The sequence below is a fragment of the Lutra lutra genome, chromosome 3 (genome assembly GCF_902655055.1).
Source record: "Lutra lutra chromosome 3, mLutLut1.2, whole genome shotgun sequence".
Taxonomy (NCBI): Eukaryota; Metazoa; Chordata; class Mammalia; order Carnivora; family Mustelidae; genus Lutra; species Lutra lutra.
The window spans coordinates 106,115,458-106,134,047 of NC_062280.1; the positions used below are offsets into that span (position 1 = coordinate 106,115,458).

An 18,590-nucleotide genomic window follows, 5' to 3' on the forward strand; every position below is an offset into this window, starting at 1 on the left:
GAATTCTCTTGTACCATCTTCTGGGCCCACCCGGACGGCGGGCTGTTCCTTAGAGTCAAGGCGCATCCAGGAGTGAAATCGCTGAGTCATGGGCTGTTCATGGTTTAACCCTAGACGTTGCCAGACTTTTGCTTGGGTGGTTTTACCACCAGCATGGCTTGAGGGCTCAGCTCGCTCCACATCCTGCTTACCAAGGTCACGTCGGCAACATTTAAATGTTTGCCACAATTTTGGTATCTCCTATGATTTGGATTTTCTATTTCCCTGATTACTGATGAAGCTGAGAATCCTCTCCTGTGTTTTTTGGCCGATAATATTTCCTGCTTGCGAAGTACGTTTGGAGCTATTTTGCTCATTTCTGGATGGAGTTGCCTTTTTCATATTGATGTGAATCAAGTTTTTTATATATGAAGGCCACTCATTCCATAATTAGTTATCTGTGTTGCAGATATCCTCTCTCAGTTCGTGTTTGTTCTCTTCACTCCCACAGTGAAGTGTCTGGATGAAGAGAAGTTCCTTGTGTAACGCAGGTCAGGTTATTGACATTTCCTTAAGGTTTTTCCTACACATTCCTCTTCCATCAGCTGTGTGGTCTGCTTTTCAGCTCCTGGACTCTGGTAGCTATCCCCCGATATGACCTGCTCTTTGTTCAGCTGTTCTCCTGCCTCGGAAGCCCAGGCCTGCACCACTCACTGCCTCCTTTCCATTTCTCTATAAGAGTTGAGACCCAGTTTCAGATGCCACCTCCTATGGGAAGCCTTCTAAGATTGCCCCAATGGAGTGAATGAATTCTTTCCCTCCCACACTTCTTTCCGCTCCAGCACCTTGTATACTCTTGGTAGGCTACAATTCGTGTCCACTCTCCTGCATGACCCCAGAGGTCCTAGACCGATGATTCCATCAAGGCACTGAAGTGAACCCTAGACTCGGGGGCTGTGATTTCCTGAACTCATGGCTGGATCAGGGGGGCTCTCCCAGTATCATCACCCTAACAGCTTGTCCTCACCACAGCCTCATGACGACTCATGCTCTCTGCTGGGGTCTGTGCGAATATGGGTTCAAGGTGAGCCCTGGGAAAATCAGAGTTGACCAAGATCCACCTGGCTCAGCATTCGTCAGTCGAGTTTTTTACTTCCTAGGTGTGGGGTTCTGGCCGAGTCTTTCTCAGACCCCCAGCTCCCCACCTGGTTCCCTCAGGACCCATGCTCAGTGAACGTTGGCCCACCGCTCAGCGAATGGCTGATACTGTGGTCCCAGGCCCTTTTTACTGTGAGCCTTTTTGCTCATTTATGGAGCCTCCCCATGGGGGCAGAGCGCCGTCCAGATGTACAAGAACATGCAGATTGTTGCAAAAAAAAAAAAAAAAAATGAATTGAGCTCTGATTTGGAGAGACGCAGTTCTCTGGTGCTTTCCAAAAGAATTCAGTACACATCTCTTTCCAGTTGCAAACCCCCTTGGTGCCTGTTGAAAGGGGCTTGATTTCTGGAACTTTCAAAATGAATATATGGAAGGCATGGTAAGCAAGCTTGCCAGTGTATGGTTTCACATACCCCACACCAACCAAACAAACAGGAAACCAAAACATAACAAAATCCAAACCAGCAAACAAAATCCTTGCAGAAGAGTTTGAACTCCGCCTGGACGAGCCCCTGGAGCTCCATCCACGAGTAGGCCCTGGGTAGCCGCCACTGACCGTGCCCTTCAGGGATGCCCTGGCGAAAACCAACACAGGCCCTCCCTGCTCAGCCAGGCCTGCTGTGCAGGCCTGCTGCGAAGGAGTCCCAGTCTGAGGAAGAGAGCAGCTCAGAGCAGGAAGGCCAGCTTCGAGGTATTTGTTTCCCCTCTAGCAGATCAGTGGGCCCAAGGCCAACTGCCTAGTGTTTCTGAGAAAGTGGGTGCCTGGCCCTGAGCTGCGGGCCAACGGCAGACGGGTCGCTGCCTCCCCATGCTGAGCCTTCTGACTCCACCCATGGCCCTGTGATCCTGGTGGGTGGTAGCATTTCAGCCCAAAGGCAGGATGAGGACATGGGAGCCAGCGGTCCCTGGGGCGGGAGGGGTTGGCGTGTTGGGGCCGTGTGCAGGGCGCGTTCAGCTATGGGGAGCCAGTGACCGTGTAATCCAGGCGGCAGGGGGGAAGGCACGCTCCAGAGCCCTGCGAGCATGCTCAGAGGCCCTCCCAGCATGGAGGGGACTTCCCCCTTCCCTGCCAGCTTGCCGCTGAAGCAGCACCTCCCGGGGGCTAGGTCACTCCAAGGAACAACACACAGGCCCTGCTCCCTAAGAGCCGACCATCTTGGAAGAAAGGCGACGGTAACACAGATGGTGATGTCAGTCCCTCCGAGGGCTAACTCTACACCGGCACAATGTGCCACACGTACTGAATTAGCTCCCAGGAAGCTGCCACGAACTCAGTGGCTTGAAACAACAGAAATATGTTCCTTCCCAGTTTTGGAGATTAGGAGTCTAGAGTCAATATCATGGGGTGAGGGCAGGCCATACTTCCTCGGCAGGCCCTAGGGGAGAAGTCATCCCTTACCCCTGCCAGCGCTCCTTGGCTTGTGGCCGTGTCCCCCCAGCCTGTGTCCCTGTGGCTACACAGCCTCCTCCTCATCCTTGTTCCTCTACCTCTCTTTTATTAGAACACTGGCTCTGGCGTTTAGGGTCCCCCTGGTAATCCATAATGCTCTCATCTCAGCATTCTTACCTTAATCACATCCACCAAGTCCTTTTTTTTTGTCTTTTGCAAATGTGGTATTAACAAGGGATCAGGAAGGACACGGATGCATCTTGGAGAGGTCAAGTTCAGCCTGTCGTGCGTACCTCCTCTCTCCTTCCCACTACGTATTTGTAAGAGCACATCGTGATTGCTGTTTGTAGCTGAGCACACAGGTGGCATATAGAGTGTGAGCGAGAGAAGCACATAATGCTGACGCTTTTGGTCACCCCGAGAAGCAGGCCTGAGCTGAGGTTTGTAGACCTGCAGCCCCGAGTGAGTGGAACTCCCCATTCTCATCCTCAGCAAAGGCCCCTAGAGCAGGTGGCCATAATAGCAGTGGGTCCCCGCATTCCAGTCCAGCTGTGCCACCAACCTTGCCATTGCTGTGCCATTGCTGCTTTGGGTCTCGGTTGTGCTGTCTGTGAAATGGGATGCAAAGCGTCCATTCCTGCCCATTTCTGGCCCAACTGACCTGCACAGAAGGTCTTGCAACAAAGCTATCAAGAGCCTCTGGGTGGCCAAGGGTCCTCCCTTCTGGCTCATGCCCACCCCACCCACCCCCGCCCCAGGTGGGAGAATCTGCCTCAGTGGCTCATGCTGAGTCTGGGTGAGTCAGCAGCCCTCAGTTCTGCATTGTTCTGCCTCTCCAAACAGCACCATGGGTGGGGTACTGGGCCCCCATCCCTGCACTTCCACCACTCCTATCACCACGGGAAGAAGCACGTTGGTTTCTGCCCCTGCACCCTGGCTCGGGCTGCACTGGGGTCAGATGCCCTCACAGTTCCTTCCACTGAGCAGAGTCTTACTCACCCCCCCCCGCCAGCCCTGCGGGAACCATACACCCTCGAAGGCCCCATCCCCATCCTACTAGCTCCCAGGGATGGTGCCCATACCTGGGGGTGCAGGCGTGCTGGCTCGGGCCCAGCCACTTTGGTGCTGAGCCACGTGTGGCTGTGTGGGGTTCTCATGGCTGTGGCTTTGCCTTTCATCTCCCTCCAGAAACTTGAGCCAGCACGTGCAGAAAGGGCCGGACTTGTTGAAGGATTCGGCTGGGTCCACTCCATTCTCTGCCAGTCTTCCCTCTGTCATCTGTTAAATCTGAGAAAAGACACGGGGAGCACCGGGGGCAGGGGGGTCATCTACTGGGCACCCAGGGCTGCACAGCACACAGAGCCCAGGCCATCCCACTGCTGTCCCATCCCACAGGCAAGGACACAGAGGCTCTGGGCAGAGAGTGCACCCAAGGCCTGCAGCAAATGGCAGAGCCATCATTCAGACCCAGGGAGTTCAGGTTCTGGCTACAGGTGTGAGCGGTAATGCTCAGCCTGCGCCCCACCCAAGTGAGGGCCAGCAGGAGGGCCAGCTGAGGGGAGGTCTGCAAAGGGACACTGAGCTGAACCTGTCGAGGGCCGAGACAGCAGAGGCAGAAGCTTGCCTTTGGGTGGACCACTGGCAATATCCAAGCGCCGAGCCTGACCTCATGGAGTTAGAACGGCCAGCCCCATTCCTCTCTGCAAGACTTGGTCTGGTCTCACTTACCGGCTTGCGCCGTGGTTTCCCTCTGCACTGAAACCTGCCTTGCAGGGCTGCTGCGTGGGTGCTCGGTGGAGGCTGACCACCCTGTGGGCTGTGGCTTCCTCCCCAGCCGCGGCACGTGAGGCGAGGGCAATACTGGGCCAGCAAGGTCTCCGCTGGCTCGGCCCATTCTCTCTGCCCTCTCTCCCCCGCTACCAACCTGGAATTTGTGTCTGGACCTAAAATCTTGTCCGGGGCCTGGGCTAGGCCCCCCTCCTAATAGAGAGGGAAGGGAAGAGGGTCGAGGAAATAGGCGGCTCCAGAGAAGCACTTTCGTGGCCCTGCCTGCCCCCTTTGGGGGGAGGAGGAGGCGCTGGCCCAGCCATCTGGCCAGCACCTGTACTGAGAGGAAGTGTGGGAGTCCTCGACTGCCTGGGAAGCTGGGCCCTGCTGCAGGCCATTGCTGCCCGTCACCAGCACGTGCCTATGTGCGTGCACGCCCCCCTCACAACACACACACAGGCAGGGAGGCAGGTGGCTGTTCCTCTTACCCAGAGCCCCCTGCTTCTGCCTCATGCCCATACATGGAAGGGCCACCACGGCGGTCCTCACCAGCTTCAGCAGCCCTGGGCAGGACACCTGCCACCCTCCCCTTCGGTCCTGCAGGCAGGAACGTGGACAGGCCCAGGGAATGATGGCATCTATCTGCCTTGCTGAATGCCAGGCCCAGGATCTCTCTGGGCAGGGAGAGGCTGTGTTCATTAAGGTTTGCCTTAGCATTTGTCTATGGTAGAAACACTCAGCTCAAACTTGTTTACACAAACAAACAGGTGTACTGGCTCAGATGACTGAAAAGTGACTAACTTCCAGTGAAGCTGGATCTGTACTAAGGGCTCAATTCAAGAGCCTGATTCCACATCTTCCAACTCGGACACTCTTTGTATCATCTGCACTCTTGGCCTCTCCCCTATTGGTCCCCAGTAGCCCCAGGCGTGCATCCTACCTGCACAGCAACTCATGTGGACAGAGAACACTTCTTCCCCCAAAGAGTCCAGCCAAAGCAGCTACCTTAAGCACATGCCCATCTCTGAAATGATCACGGTACCCAGGAATATGGAATGTGCTGATCAGCTGGGCTCAGCTCACATGGCCTCTAGCCCCTGAAGAAGAAATGAATTAGGTCCAGTATAGATCCAGCCCCAAGTGCTCTGCTCCCCCATCCAGGCATAGCCTTTGCATGTACATATCCTTATATGTCAGCCTTTCTTTGTGCATGCTGCTTCCTTCCTTTGTGTCATGCGCTTTCTCACGAACTCCTATTGATCCTTCAGAACCCAGCCCAAATGTCACCTCCTCTGAGAAGCCTTCCCTTATGCTTACATGCAGAGTTAGGTGATTTTTTTTTTCCTCTGCTGGGGCCTTTATCACACTGCCCGATGCTTACCTGACTTGTGGGTCTGCCCTTTCCATTTGAGCTCCAAGCTCTCTACAGGTCCTGGGCACAGAGCAAGTGCCTGGGACAAATTTGTCCGGAATATGAACAAACAGACCAACAATGGTAGAATTAGGTTCAGATGAGGTCAGAACTGGACCACGGGGGAGAAAGCAATACATAAGAGTGACGTCCAAGGGGAGCAGCTGGCAGCAAGGCTGGCTTGGCCAGTCCCGCTGATGGCAGCCGGCAGGTGTGTGAGCGTGCATACATACAACAAAGGAGAACGTGACCATCTTTTAAAATGAGCTCACGCAATCAGCCCCTCCTCTCACCCTCAAGGTTACCTCTGAGTCTCTGCCCAGTTGCCAGAATTCAAGGCTGGGACAGGCTATGCTGAGACCTGGGTTGGGTCCCCACAACCAATGGTGTGGACATGCAAGAAGAAAAGGAAGTGGTAGCTGGGGGTCGGCCCCTGTTCCCTGAAGGACCTCCCTTAAACGCTGGCATGTTGGCGTGATTGTCGGGGCTGCTGGGGAGCTCCCTGTTCCCCCACTTGCATTAATGATGCTTGGAATTCTGCACTTTGAGATTCATTCCTTTTGCTTCATTTAGTCTGTCACAATGACAACCTTTTGGAACACTTGGGCCCCCTGGATCCTTATCGGTCATTAACAACACAGCGGGAGGGAGAGGTTCCAACTCCCTCCTGAGAGCTGGATTGGCTTGGGCATGGTGATGGAGCTGGAGTGGAAAGGAAGGCAGAAAAGTAATATGAAACAGAGCAGGGAGAAAGCTATTCTGCTCTCAGGTGCTGCCCTTGCCTGACCTTGCACTCCTGCCCCCAGCCCTGTTCACAGAAAACCACAGTCAACAGGGGCACCCACTTATCTGACGGGGGAACAGGCACAGCACAGGCTGGGGCCCAGACCCACCTTGGTTGGTTGTGGTCCCATTACCTGCTATTTGAGTGCCCTTGAGCAAGGAGGGACCTAGCATCACTGGCTCTGTCCTCATCTGTAAAATGGGCATGAAGTACATCCCTGGTGACTTTTTTATTGTGATTACAAAAGGAAACACATGCCTGATGTCTGTGATAGCTGGCATGCCGTCAGCCCTATCATGAGATGCCAGGTAAGGGCACAACTCAGTAGCACTGTGCAGAGGAGACATCTAGGGAGCCTTCCCGCAGAAAGTATCTGGATAGTCATCACGGCTGTGATGGCCGAGGCACCTGTTGTCCTGGGTACTGGGGGTTCAGGTCAGTAGATGCTACACACCCAAGCTGACTTGTTGCAGAGAAGGGAAGGGAAGGGGGTTCATGCTTGCTAACCCCCCTCATGTGCTGCACCCTGGGAGGCACCAGAGAAGAGCAGCATGCTGGCTGAGGCCACCCAGCTAGGTGGGAAAGATCAGGGTTCGTGAGAGAACGGTGCTTTCAAAGGCACAGGCGGTGCCCAGATGCCAGTCCTGCTGCACTGCTTCTGGGCCCTGGGTCCCCATCCGGCCTCCAGAATCCAGTCCTGCTCTGCCTATAAAAGAAGAACATTTGATTGTGCCTCCGCTGGAGGCTCTACCGGCCTCGCTCCCACAGCTCCCAAGCCTACCAGTGACCACGTTCCTGGCCCTGGGAAAGGCAAGGGGGTGTTGCATGTGTTCTTCAGTCCGTCCTGGGAGCCCAGCTGTCTCAACAGCAAACCCCATCAAATCTGCTCGGGAGGCGGTGGCCTCTCTCAGCTCCTTGCCCAGGGAAACAGGGAAGCCTCCGCAGTGTTCTCTGTGGGGGTGGGGCGGCTTCTGGCGAGAGGGGAGCACCAGCCTGGGAATGAGGCAGGCTCGGGCTATCTTGACCTACGTCTCTCTCTGGCCGCACTGCATGGAGGGTTGACTTCCCTCTCAGACCTAGAGTCCTTCTGGGTGATTGCTGGTGTCAGCATTTTCACAAACTTTCCAGGAGAGCACACAGCCCATGATTCCTTCGAGGCTGGCTAGACACCCCTGCCGGGAGCTCCAGAGGCTCCCCTCTGAGCCCAGGGCCCAAGTTAGGGCCCAGGCTGCCCTGGAAGAATGAGTTCCCTATTCCCTTGGTGACCTGTGGTGGGAAGAGAGCCACAGAGTTCACTCTCCCCTGAAGGGTGATAACTGAGGTATGAAGACAGACGTCCCAGTTCCTCCATATGAGGACCTCCAGGCTCAACCGCTAGTTTGGGCAGGACTCCAGCCCCGGCCAGGGCAGGCCAGGGCAGCCCCCTTCCCCCGTGGTGGTGTGTTTGTTGCCATGACAACACATCTCAAGACTCCTGCTTTGGACACTCATCTGGCCAGTGGAATGGGCGTCACCTTGGACAGACCAGGGCTTATGTATGCCCTAAATGTGTTCCTTTAGCTCCCTGTGTAGTCACTGGTTTGTCTCATGAGGCCTCAGCTATTGTCAGTGTGCCCTAGCCACTTAGGGCCACCAGCTTCAGTAACCACAGGCCGCTATGACCTCAACGGTGGCCAGTGTCCTGCAGGCTCTGGGAACCTAACCTGCCTTGCGAGTTCGAGGGAGGACTAAGGGATCTGAGGACAACAGGTGCCTCCCACTGCTCTCCAGAACACCCTGTGCTTACTGCAGTATGCTCAGCCTTCTAGAACTCTTTCCTTCAATCCCAGATCTGGGCCCCAGGAGTCAGACAGAGGTCTCCTCCCTGCCCCACAGTCCCAGCCCCCTGGGGAGATTCTCTGAGTGTTGTCTTCATAGAACACCGTCCTGTTGCAGGACTGTGAGTGTCCATCCTGCCCCGATCAGCATGCCCGAGGCAGCGAGACAGACCCTTGGCGAGAAGGGTTGAGTTAGTCTCGTTCTGTCCCCCCATCCCACCCACCACCCTTGGACACATAGCGCCCCTGCCTAGAGCAGAGCCGTCCCGAAGCCCTTTGCCCTGAATGCAGTTCCGTCTCGGGTGGGCTGGCCTCGGAAGGCAGCCTGTGAGTGAGAGCAGCTTGAGGCTGTGATGCGTGACTTATCCCAGAGGCTCCCTCCTGCCAAGCTCAGTGCCTGGAAACAGATGTGTGGCCATCACGGCTCTTGAAAATCCCTCTGGGGGATGCTAGTTCACTACTTGCCAGGTGTTAGCATGTAGAGGAGCTTCAGACAGAATCCAGTTACCTGGGATGCAGTGGGCGTGCAGATCCGACGAGCCCACCGGGCAGCTCTTCCCCACTGCTTTGGCGGGCTCATTGGATGTGCACGCCCATTGCAGTCACATCTGCAAAAGCGAGAAAGAAATGTAGCAGAATGCTCACATCCTCCAAGCCGGGAGTTTGGGAAACCCAGATGTGGAGACATCTGGATGTCACCTGTTTGGGTCCCGGTGTGCCCCATGTGGCAGGCACGGGTTTCGCGCATTCTCCCCCATAAGCAGGAATGCTCTCTGGTTCGCTCCAACCATCCCCGCTCTGATGTATTCTAACGATGCCCTTGCTCATATCCAAAGTCAATCCCATGGAGGGGGAGGCAGGGAGAGCCTCCCAGGCACATCTGGGTTTTGCCCTCCGAGTATGGCACTAATGCCGTAATTATGGCTCTCAGCTATGAACGGACAGCTGGATTTGGGGGGACTTTCATCCTCAAGTCAGCCACAGGAAAAAGGCACTATTATCTCCATTTTACAGTTGAAAAAACTGAGACTCGCAGGGGTTCAAGGGTGTGCTCAGCATGCCTGGGCTGTTAACGACTGGGATCCTCACGCAGGTCCATCTGAAACTCTACATCAGATCATGGAGAGACCCCGTTTTCTGCAAAAGTGAAAATCACATCTCGGTGAACTTGGCCCCCAGTGCTTTAGCTGTGGTTTCGTAGTTACTTTTCCTCTAAACCCTGATTTTTCTTTAATGGGCAGCTCTTGGGGTAGACGACTTCAGAACGCCCTGGCACTAATATGCTAATAGCTGCTCGGAGCCTCCGAACGAGAGGGTCCCCATCATGGAGTTGAGTGCAGCCAGCGTCCCCTTGGAGGTTGGGCAGGGGACGTGGGGGTGGGCCGCAGCCACGCCAGCCCGAGCCACAGGGTCTAGGCCAAGTGTGTGCCTGACTGCTGATGGGTATCTGAGAAGGAAGGCTCTGTTAGCATTAAAGGGAATCCTATGTAAGGAGAGCTAAAAGGATATTCTAGAATTATGGCTCATCATTTGAGAACTTTTCTTGAAACCTCCTCTGCTTGTTCCCAGCCGGTCTCATGGCGGGTGCTCCACGGGGCGGCAACTGCCCAACTAAACCCCAAATTCTCTCCTTTGGAGGCCTCTCCCAATCCCTCTCCTTCTCCATTCTGTTAGGAATACACACTCTTTGCCCTTCAACACTGGTACTAGTGTTTTCTGGTTTTCGTTCATGTAGAACGCATGCACCTGTTCATTAACAAAGGTTTGTGTTGCCACCGTTGGTCCAGTCTTGTGCAGGCGCTGGGAAAGCTGTGGCGACAGCTCGGCACACGCGCGTGGCTCACTGAGCATATGGTCCTGCAAGTCCAGCCGTGAGTGCCGTGAACTTCATGGCCAGCACCAGACCCACAGGCAGGCAGGCGGCCTCAGCAGCCCGTAGGAGTTTTCAGCCTGCGTGCACTGGCTATCGTGTGAGAAGTCAGACTCCATGAAGGGTGCCCACGCCCACTGCTCGGCAGGGCTCCCCACACGTCCTTCTGCACCGGGCCATGCCTTTTGACCCCGCTCCTTTGTCTCTGCAGGCCTCCTGCCCTAAGCGGCAGCCCTGTTATCTCCGACATTTCGTTGATCCGGCTTTCCCCACACCCTGCCGGGCCTGGGGAGTCCCCCTTCAACGCCCCCCACCCGTACGTGAGCCCCCACATGGAGCATTACCTCCGTGCCGTGCACAGCAGCCCCACGCTCCCCGCGATCTCTGCAGCCCGGGGTCTGAGCCCCGCTGACGGTGAGTAGAGCTTGGGGTGCTTGGGGGGGGGGACGGGCAGCTAACTGTAACACTGTCAACCCCCCAGCCCTGGTCCCCTGGGATAGTGAGCAAGTTGACATTCCTCCCACCACCCTGAGCCATGGGTTTTTCCACAAATGAATGGGAAAAGCCAAGAGGATCCGGGGAACACTGGTTTTTGTGCTCATTAATGAGCTGTTCAGAAGTACCCTTTTGCATGCAAATTATATGTAATAATAATAAGGTATGTTTATTCATGTAGGTTTTAGCTTAGGCGAGAATTCTTTGGTCTCAATAAACCAAAATCTGCTTCTGGTGAAGGAAAGGCGGTGCTGGATCGAGGCATTGCCCAGGTCCCCGGAGCAGCAGGAATGCAGAGCTGGGCTGGTTTCTGCCTGCATCTCTGCTTTATGCGCCCAAGGTCAACACGTGGCCTCCAAATGGCACCCTAAGGCTCCTCGGATGAGCCCCAGTGGTGTTGGGTCTCTCAGCTCAGATGCTCGAGAAGAGAATTGATTGGCCCAGCTCGAAGATCAGATGGCTACCCCAATCCACTTAATTTGAGATGAGGAAGGGCAGTTCACGTAATACAAATAGGGTTTTCAGGTCTGAAATTTAATACTTCAAAAAAAAAATCTAATACTTCCCTCCCCATTCCCACCTCACCGTACACATATACAAACACACACACGCACACATGTGCACACTCATACTGGACGGTAGTGAGCACATTCGGGTGCTGGCTGTGCCCGTCCTGCCTTCCTGGGAAATGCCCCCAGCCCTCTGTCCCGTGCCGCCCAGCACAGTGCCCGGTAGCCACTTTCTGGTGCCATTTCTAAAAGCAGCCGGGGTGTAGCCTCTAAGTCTGCCCACTGAAACCATGCCTCTTGGTCCAGACCATTCTAGAAGATTTGCACTCCGGGGACCGTGGGCTGAGGCTCCGGGAAACACAATCCCAGTGGGTCCCTTGTCACCACCTCTAGTCCTTGCCAGGGGGAATGTGCCCTCCCCCACATCGTGGCTATGACCAGGAACTGGAGCCAAGGCCTGGACGCGAGAGGCTCAGCTTGGAGTTTCCCAAGGAAAAGGACTCCAAATGGACAGAATGTCTCCCCAAAGCATTGGGTTCACCGTCCTGAAATCTGAGTGGGTTTTCCAAGTGGCCTTGGCCGAGTGCTGGTGCCCTGAAAGATCATGCCGCCTCCACGCAGAGCCACCAGCTCCAGATGGTGGGCTAGGCTTTTCTACACCTCTCCTGATGACCCAGCCAGTGCCGGCAGACCACGTTCCCCATGCTGCCCTGACCTTGAAGCTTGTTCATGGTGTCCTGGGCTGGAGGCCACCTGCCCCCGGGAAAAGGTGTGTCCACGCCCTCATCCCCCGAACCTGAGAAAGTGGCCTCCTTTGAAAAAAAGGCCTTTGCAGATGTGATTTAGTTGGGGATTTTGAAACAAGAACATCCTGGAATGTCCACGTGGGCCTTAAATGCAATGATAAGTGTCCTCGCAAGAGACATAGACGAGAGAATGAACCAAAGAAGGAAGTGATGTGGCCGCAGGCCAAGTTGGCTGGCAAGCTCTAGGTGCTGGAAGGATCATGGGACCGATGACCCCCTAGAGCCTCTGGAGGGAGCGTGGCCCCAGTGACGCCTTGAAGTGGCATGTCTCCAACCTGGGAGAGGACGAAATTCTGCTGTTTCAACAGCAGTGAGCATCACATGTCTGTCCTAACTTGTTACAGCAAGTTAGGAAACTAATACTCACGGTGACAGGGTTCCTGTGGAGGAGGAACAGGCAGGATGTGGCAGTCCTCCCGAGGCGGTGGTCAGAGGACCCTGAGAGAGGTCTCCAGAAGACAAGGATGCTGTGGTTTCAGCTGCCGGTGGTGCAACCCTTGAAGAAAAGATCTGCATTTGTGGAGCCCTGATTCTGTGCCTGATTTCCATAGAAACATTGCTGGGGCTCCTCTCACCCACATTTATCCCAGCCCCAGCCCTTTGGGCTAGCAGGCCTGGGTTCAGCATTAGAGGGCACTCAGCTAATGTGCAAGGCCCTGACCACAGGGGGTGGACCTGTTGCCCAGAGACCTCACTGGCCCTGAACCAAGCCCCCAAGTGGGTAGAGACAGCGTGTCGGGCTTGCACCGCAGCTGTGCCCGCCCCAGCACCTGCACATGTGAGGCCCAAGTTCACCAGCCATCAGCGGCCATGTCTGCCAGACCCTGTGTGTGCTGAGGACCAATGGGCACTCCAGGGAAGCTTTCAGAGAGGAGGTGGACATTCAGGAAGAGGGGGACAGAAAGGCATTTCAGGCATGGACAGAGCAGGAAGAGGCCATGGGGACATCACCCTGGCTGCAGGTGGGGACTCTCTCTAGTGGATATAGCAGGAGAAGGGGAGGAGGAGAAGGAGGGTGGGGAAGGGGTGGCGGCTTCCATTCACAGGCTTCTCTCTGCCCAGAGTGGATGAGATCTTTGCTGTTTGCCAAGACTAATAGCAGAGGGCACCAGAGTCCTCATCTGCCGTTGGAGGACAGTAATGGTGGCCCTCCGCTCAGGGCGTGTGGGGACAGTGGCTATGAGAATGAATGTGAGTCCCTCGGCACTGTGCCTACAAAGGCCCAGCAAGTGCCCAGCATGACACTGACTGTCACCCTAATTTCTCATGGTAACTTGAGTAGCGAGGATACTTCTCCCCATTTTATGGATGGAAAACTGAGCCCCTACCCAGTTTTGCAGAGCTGGTAAAAGCCAGGCCGCTCGATGGGTTTGTTGGGTTCCAAGGCCCACCCCCCAGCGCCAGGGACCCTCCAGATTATCCCAAGTTCCTCCTCCCTGCCTCCTGGCTGAGCCCCAGACAGGGCCGGGTACAAGGTTGGAGACAGACAGCCCTGGGTTCTGCAGCTGCCGGCCAGGCCAGGCCAGAAGATTCATCTGGTCAGGTCCCCACAATCTCACCTTGAATGTTCAGGTCAGACTGACCTGGCCCGATCATTGACCACCACAGAGCCTTTGTTTGAGTCTTTCTTTTCCTTTGAAGACTCTGCTGGCCTCTGGGCCCTGTGGGCCTGCAGCTCTGGGCCCTTGTGGGGCCTGAAGGGGGAGGAGGGAGCACTTGTCTAAGGCTTTGAGGAAGTAGAGGTATTCGGGCTCTGACTCCCCATCAGCAGAAACACCACCCCCCACACACATTGTCTGCTCAGTGCGGGGAGGGAACCTAGGGGCAGAGGACAGACCAGCAGGCCCTGGAGTGGGGGGGCAGGGGGGGCACACAACTACTCAGGCCATGTGCGTGTTTCTCTCATTTTTGGGCCACAACCTGACGGCTTCTCTCTCTCTCCCTCCCTGCTGTGCATAGTGGCTCACGAGCACCTCAAGGAGAGGGGGCTGTTTGGCCTCCCCGCACCAGGCACCAACCCCTCAGACTATTACCACCAGATGACCCTCATGGCAGGCCACCCTGCACCCTACGGGGACCTGCTGATGCAGAGTGGGGGTACTGCCAGTGCACCCCATCTCCACGACTACCTCAATCCAGTGGATGGTGAGTGTCGGGCCCACATGGGGGCGGGGAGCAGGACAGGAGATGGGGACAGAGGAGGGTCCCTGCTGCTCCTTTCGTAGGCAGGGAGCCCTGACAGGGGATCTGGGAATCCCTGCCATGACTGCTGTCCACAGGCGACCGAGTCTGACCAACTCCCACAAACAGTGAGTCACTGCAGGCCAGGACATGTTTTGGGATTTGCAGCCTCAGGAACAAAACACGCTCATCTCTGTTTTCATGGAACTTACAGAGCAGTAGGGAGAGACAAACAAAGCCAAGAATGGGGTAGGAAGCTCCAGGTGGAGTGGGGGGTGAAGCCTTGAATAAAGAAATTGAGAAATCCTCCCTGGGAAAATGATATTCACGCAAAGACTTGGAGGAGGTGAGCAGTACAGAAATACGCGGGATAAAGGGTCTAGCCAGGGGGAGTAGCAAGCGCAAAGGGCCTGAGGCAGCAGTATGCCCTCTGAGCTCCAGAAAAACCCAGGAGGCCAGCGTGCCTGGCATCCAGGGAGTGAGGGGCAGGAGTGAGGTGGGGCCAGAGTTCCAGGGCTGGTTGTGCAGGCTGGTCAGGGTTTGGTCAGGCTTTGTTTGGATGGAGCATGATGGGGCCCTCGGAGGGGCTTGGACAGAGGAGTAATGAGATCTGACTTATTCTGAAAAGGAATCCCATTGTGGCTACTGACCTGAGAATAGGTTTAGGGGCAAGGTGGAAGCAGAGGTCCAGTTAGTAGAGGCGGGGTAGAGAAGGGATCACATTTTAGATAAATCCACAAGATTTGTTTCCAGAGCAGGTGAGGAGTTAGGAGGAAAGAAAGGCATCAGAGACAACACCAGGGGCTTGGGCTTGGGCAAGTAGGCCTGGGCAAGTAGGGGATGGTTGTCAGTGATGGAGCTGGAGTCTACAAGCAGGGCCCATTGGCAGGAGGGAGATCCAGTGGTCTGGGTAGATAAAGTTCTTCTTACACATAATATACCAAAGCTTCCCCTCCCAACAAATAATATCCTGATTTCACAGGGGTGCCCATGGCCCCCTGACCATGAGCCCCTGGGGTCGGCATGGAGCCCCCCACTTGGAGGAGAGGAGTGGGGACAGGCTAAGTGCCCGCCTCCCCCAGTCAGTGCCACTCCACCTGCTGTTGCAGGAGCCTGGCCCAGAGATACCCAGAGATCCAGGCCAGGCCATGGAACTAGGATCCCAGCAGGGGGCAGGCAGGCAGCTTTGGCTGATTTATCCCCCTCCAGCCGCACCCCCCAGGAGGGCTTTCCCACTCTGTAATGGTAAGGAGCACCCAAGCCTGAGGTAGGATGGGCTCCAGAGGGAAGTCCTGGTCCCTGTCAGGCTACATGGCTCAGGGTACACCCCTGCACCCCTCAGCCTCCTCCTGTCCCCCAGGACTTCCTGTCCACCTTGTGCCCTGCAGCTCTACCTTATTGGCTGGGGCAGAGCCAAGCCTCCCCCCACTTCCTCAGACCTGAATAAGATTTTACCTTCTCTGGGACATCTCCTCAGATGCCCTCTCCCTCTCCTGCCCTCTGGATCCTTCTTGTCTCTGTCTGCCCTTCTCACCCCACACCTGCAAGAGCCACCTTGCTTGGTTCCTGGACCCCGCTTGAGCCTTCCCTTCCTCTGTCTACTGGGGAAGAGCACTGGGGTCCTCCCCACCCTGCTCTCATCCCTTGTCACCCTCATCATGCCCCAGGGAGTGCCATCAGAATCCGATCCCCGGGTCTGTCCCGCCCCTGTGCCTTCCCCGGGATAGAGTTCAGTCCAGGAATACGCACAAGTGTGGAGTGTGAGATAAGGCCTGGCTCCCGGAGCACACACACCCCACGCCCTGGTCCTCTCAAGGGCCCTCTGCTGTTCCCCGAAGGGAGTTGGGTGGGCTGTCAGCGGCTGCTGAAGTTGTGTGTATACGCCACTTACCCAAATTAGAACCCAGACAACAGGTTCACTATAGTGCTCAAACAGCCACATCCAAATGTCCCGTCCTCCCATGCAGGGCCTACCTCCCAAGGCCTCCGGGTGGCTGGCACCAGGCCAGGGGGGCATTGGGCAGACACAGAGAAACTGTGGCCCAGGGATCTGGTCAGGCAGGTGTCCCCAGAGGGCAGACATGAGCACTTGCTGTGTGCCTGTGTGAGAACCGTCTCTACCTGGTGCCTTTCCATGCATTCTCTTCTCTGACTCCCCTCAGCCACCTTCTGAGCCTGGAATTCCAATCTCTAAGTTGAGATGAGCAAACTTGGAGGGGGGTGGCAAGTGAGTTGCCCAGGCTGTGAGTTGGGGTTTCAAGCCCCACAGCACCAGATGTCTGATGCCCTGAGAGCTGGGCCAGAGCAGGGTGCCCGGAGGGGTGGCCGTGGGAAGGGAGTTTGGGTAGCAAGCCGCAGGCACATCTAGGCCAACACTGTCCCTGCATGCATCCCCACTGTGGGAGCTGGCCCAGGGTGGTGGGGGCACTGGATGGTGTCAGGACAGCGATTCCTAGCCCCGCGTGCCAGTTGAACTTGACACGCTGTTAAGTAAGATTGTGTGTGTGCACTTGGCTCATTGCCCGGTGCACAGTGGCCGTTCAGTCGGTACTTGTTCCAACCTCTTTCCTCGAGGAGGCTTTTCCCTCTTCCGCATCTTCCCCTCCAGCGGGACTTTTGTCTCTGTCCACCCCATTCTTAGCCCAGGGCCAAAACTCCTCCTGGTCGCCACCCCATGCCTCCCATCAGTCCCAGCCCCCAGCCTGCCACATTGGGCTTGTCAACCTTCCCGGCCATCCTGTGATTTGTCACCGTCCGTGCACCGCCATTCAGCTCAGGCTCCCTCAGCCTCCACGCTGCTTAGCAGGGGTCTTGCATCCCTCCACCATTCTGCGCCCCCTGTGACTTCCACCACCCTCAGGGCAAGATTCAGGCTTCATAACCTGGCTTGGGGGGCCTTCCCCTCCAGCCTCATCTCGCCCGCCTTGCACACCGCCTCCCATCGCCCTGCTCCATCTGCAGCCACCCGGACAACGACCGGGCACCTTCCGCCTGCAAAAGCGCTCCCTCCAGCCTGGCCCAGCTCCGCCCTGCACCCAAACCCAGCCCCAGGTCAACCACATCAGCTCCATTCGCACTCCTGCCTTTCCCTCCCACTGGGTGCTGTTAACAAAGCAGGTAGCCCTCCACGTCCTGGAGCTTGGCTGCCCAGGAGCAGGCCTCCGTGTTTGCAGAGTGGCTGAGTGAGCGAGTCAGTGAGTGGTAGTTACCAAAAAACCCAGGATGGAAAGATGCTAACTGATTGGGGAAGCCGCTTTGCTGGGGCAAGCGGCTGCCAGCTTGCAGGGAGCAGGGGAGTTGGCTAGGAACACGGCCGCTTTGTTCTCAGGGGCGCTCGGCCTTTGGCAGCATCTGGGGCTGAACCGGAGCAACGGGAGATGAGCTCACCAGTGGGCGTGAGAGCGTCCAGCTCACATCGGACTCATCACACCCACCCACGATCCTTTCTCCACCTCTCCTCCTGGGAACACGATCGGCTCCAGGGTGCAGAGGCAAGCATCCGTCTCGGGCCGAGCAGGCAGATCCGTTTTGCAGGCTGAGGGATGGGGTGGGGCTGGGGGATTTTTCCAAACCCCTGAAGGATCTTAGGAATGGATGATTCTTTTCCTTGGGTCCCAGTCACTTACGATCCAAGCAAATCCAGAGGAGTCCAGCATGATCTCCTGTATGTGTCATTACTTAATACAGTTTTTCTTTTCAAACCGGTTCGAACTAGACCCGGAACCTTTGCTTCCACTTTTAAAAATAGTTGAGGTATTTCTGTTTGGCTCTGATGCCCATGAGGATATGGGGTTCACGTGCCTCCTTAAGAGACTCCAGGGCTCCTAGTCCAGGTCTGCCATCAGGCTATCCCCAGCCTCTCCCCTCCTATAAACTGGGGAGCAGGAAGAACCTACCAGCTCTAGGACTATCTGCTCGTCCCAGCTGCATGGGTCTGGGGACAGACCCTCCCGTCAAGATTCTGTTTGCTCCAGCTTGCCCAGAGAAACTTGTGCAGACTCAGAGCCCACTTGTGGAAGGGTCCTGAGACTCTCCAAGGACATGTGTGTTCACCTTAGGAAGCCTCCCATAAACATGGTTATGACATGTAAGCTCTGTGTAGGGGCAGGGGGCCCCCGAGCTTGTGGGAAGTTGAGAAGACTAGCCCTTCCCTCTCTCCATGTTTCTCTCTCTTCCTCCCTCCCTCATTCATTCTGAGAGTATTTCCTGAGCACGTCCTATGTCCCGGGCATGGTTCTGGGTGTGAGGGACACCAAGGTTCCCCTTTGCAGGACAAAGAATATCCATCCCCAGGCCATCCCACCTACCTCGGCCTCCTTTCTCAGCTCCTTCCCTTCACGTTCTAAGAGGAGAGAACTTTCCAGAGGCTTTTTGAATGTCAAGCTGGGGTGTGGAGGCCAGATCTGCCAGACTGCATGGGTG

The 18,590-nt window shown here is 56.0% G+C and overlaps 1 protein-coding gene across 3 annotated transcripts in view; it reads left to right on the forward strand.

Moving 5' to 3' along the window:
* Positions 1–18,590, forward strand: part of GLI2 (GLI family zinc finger 2) — a 246,678-nt gene that overhangs the window by 199,160 nt on the left and 28,928 nt on the right. For all 3 annotated transcript variants that reach the window (XM_047722625.1, XM_047722626.1, XM_047722627.1), the window contains 2 exons: positions 10,389–10,591; positions 13,947–14,132. In XM_047722625.1, coding sequence (XP_047578581.1) covers positions 10,389–10,591; positions 13,947–14,132 — 389 coding nt within the window. The remainder of the gene's footprint in view (positions 1–10,388; positions 10,592–13,946; positions 14,133–18,590) is intronic.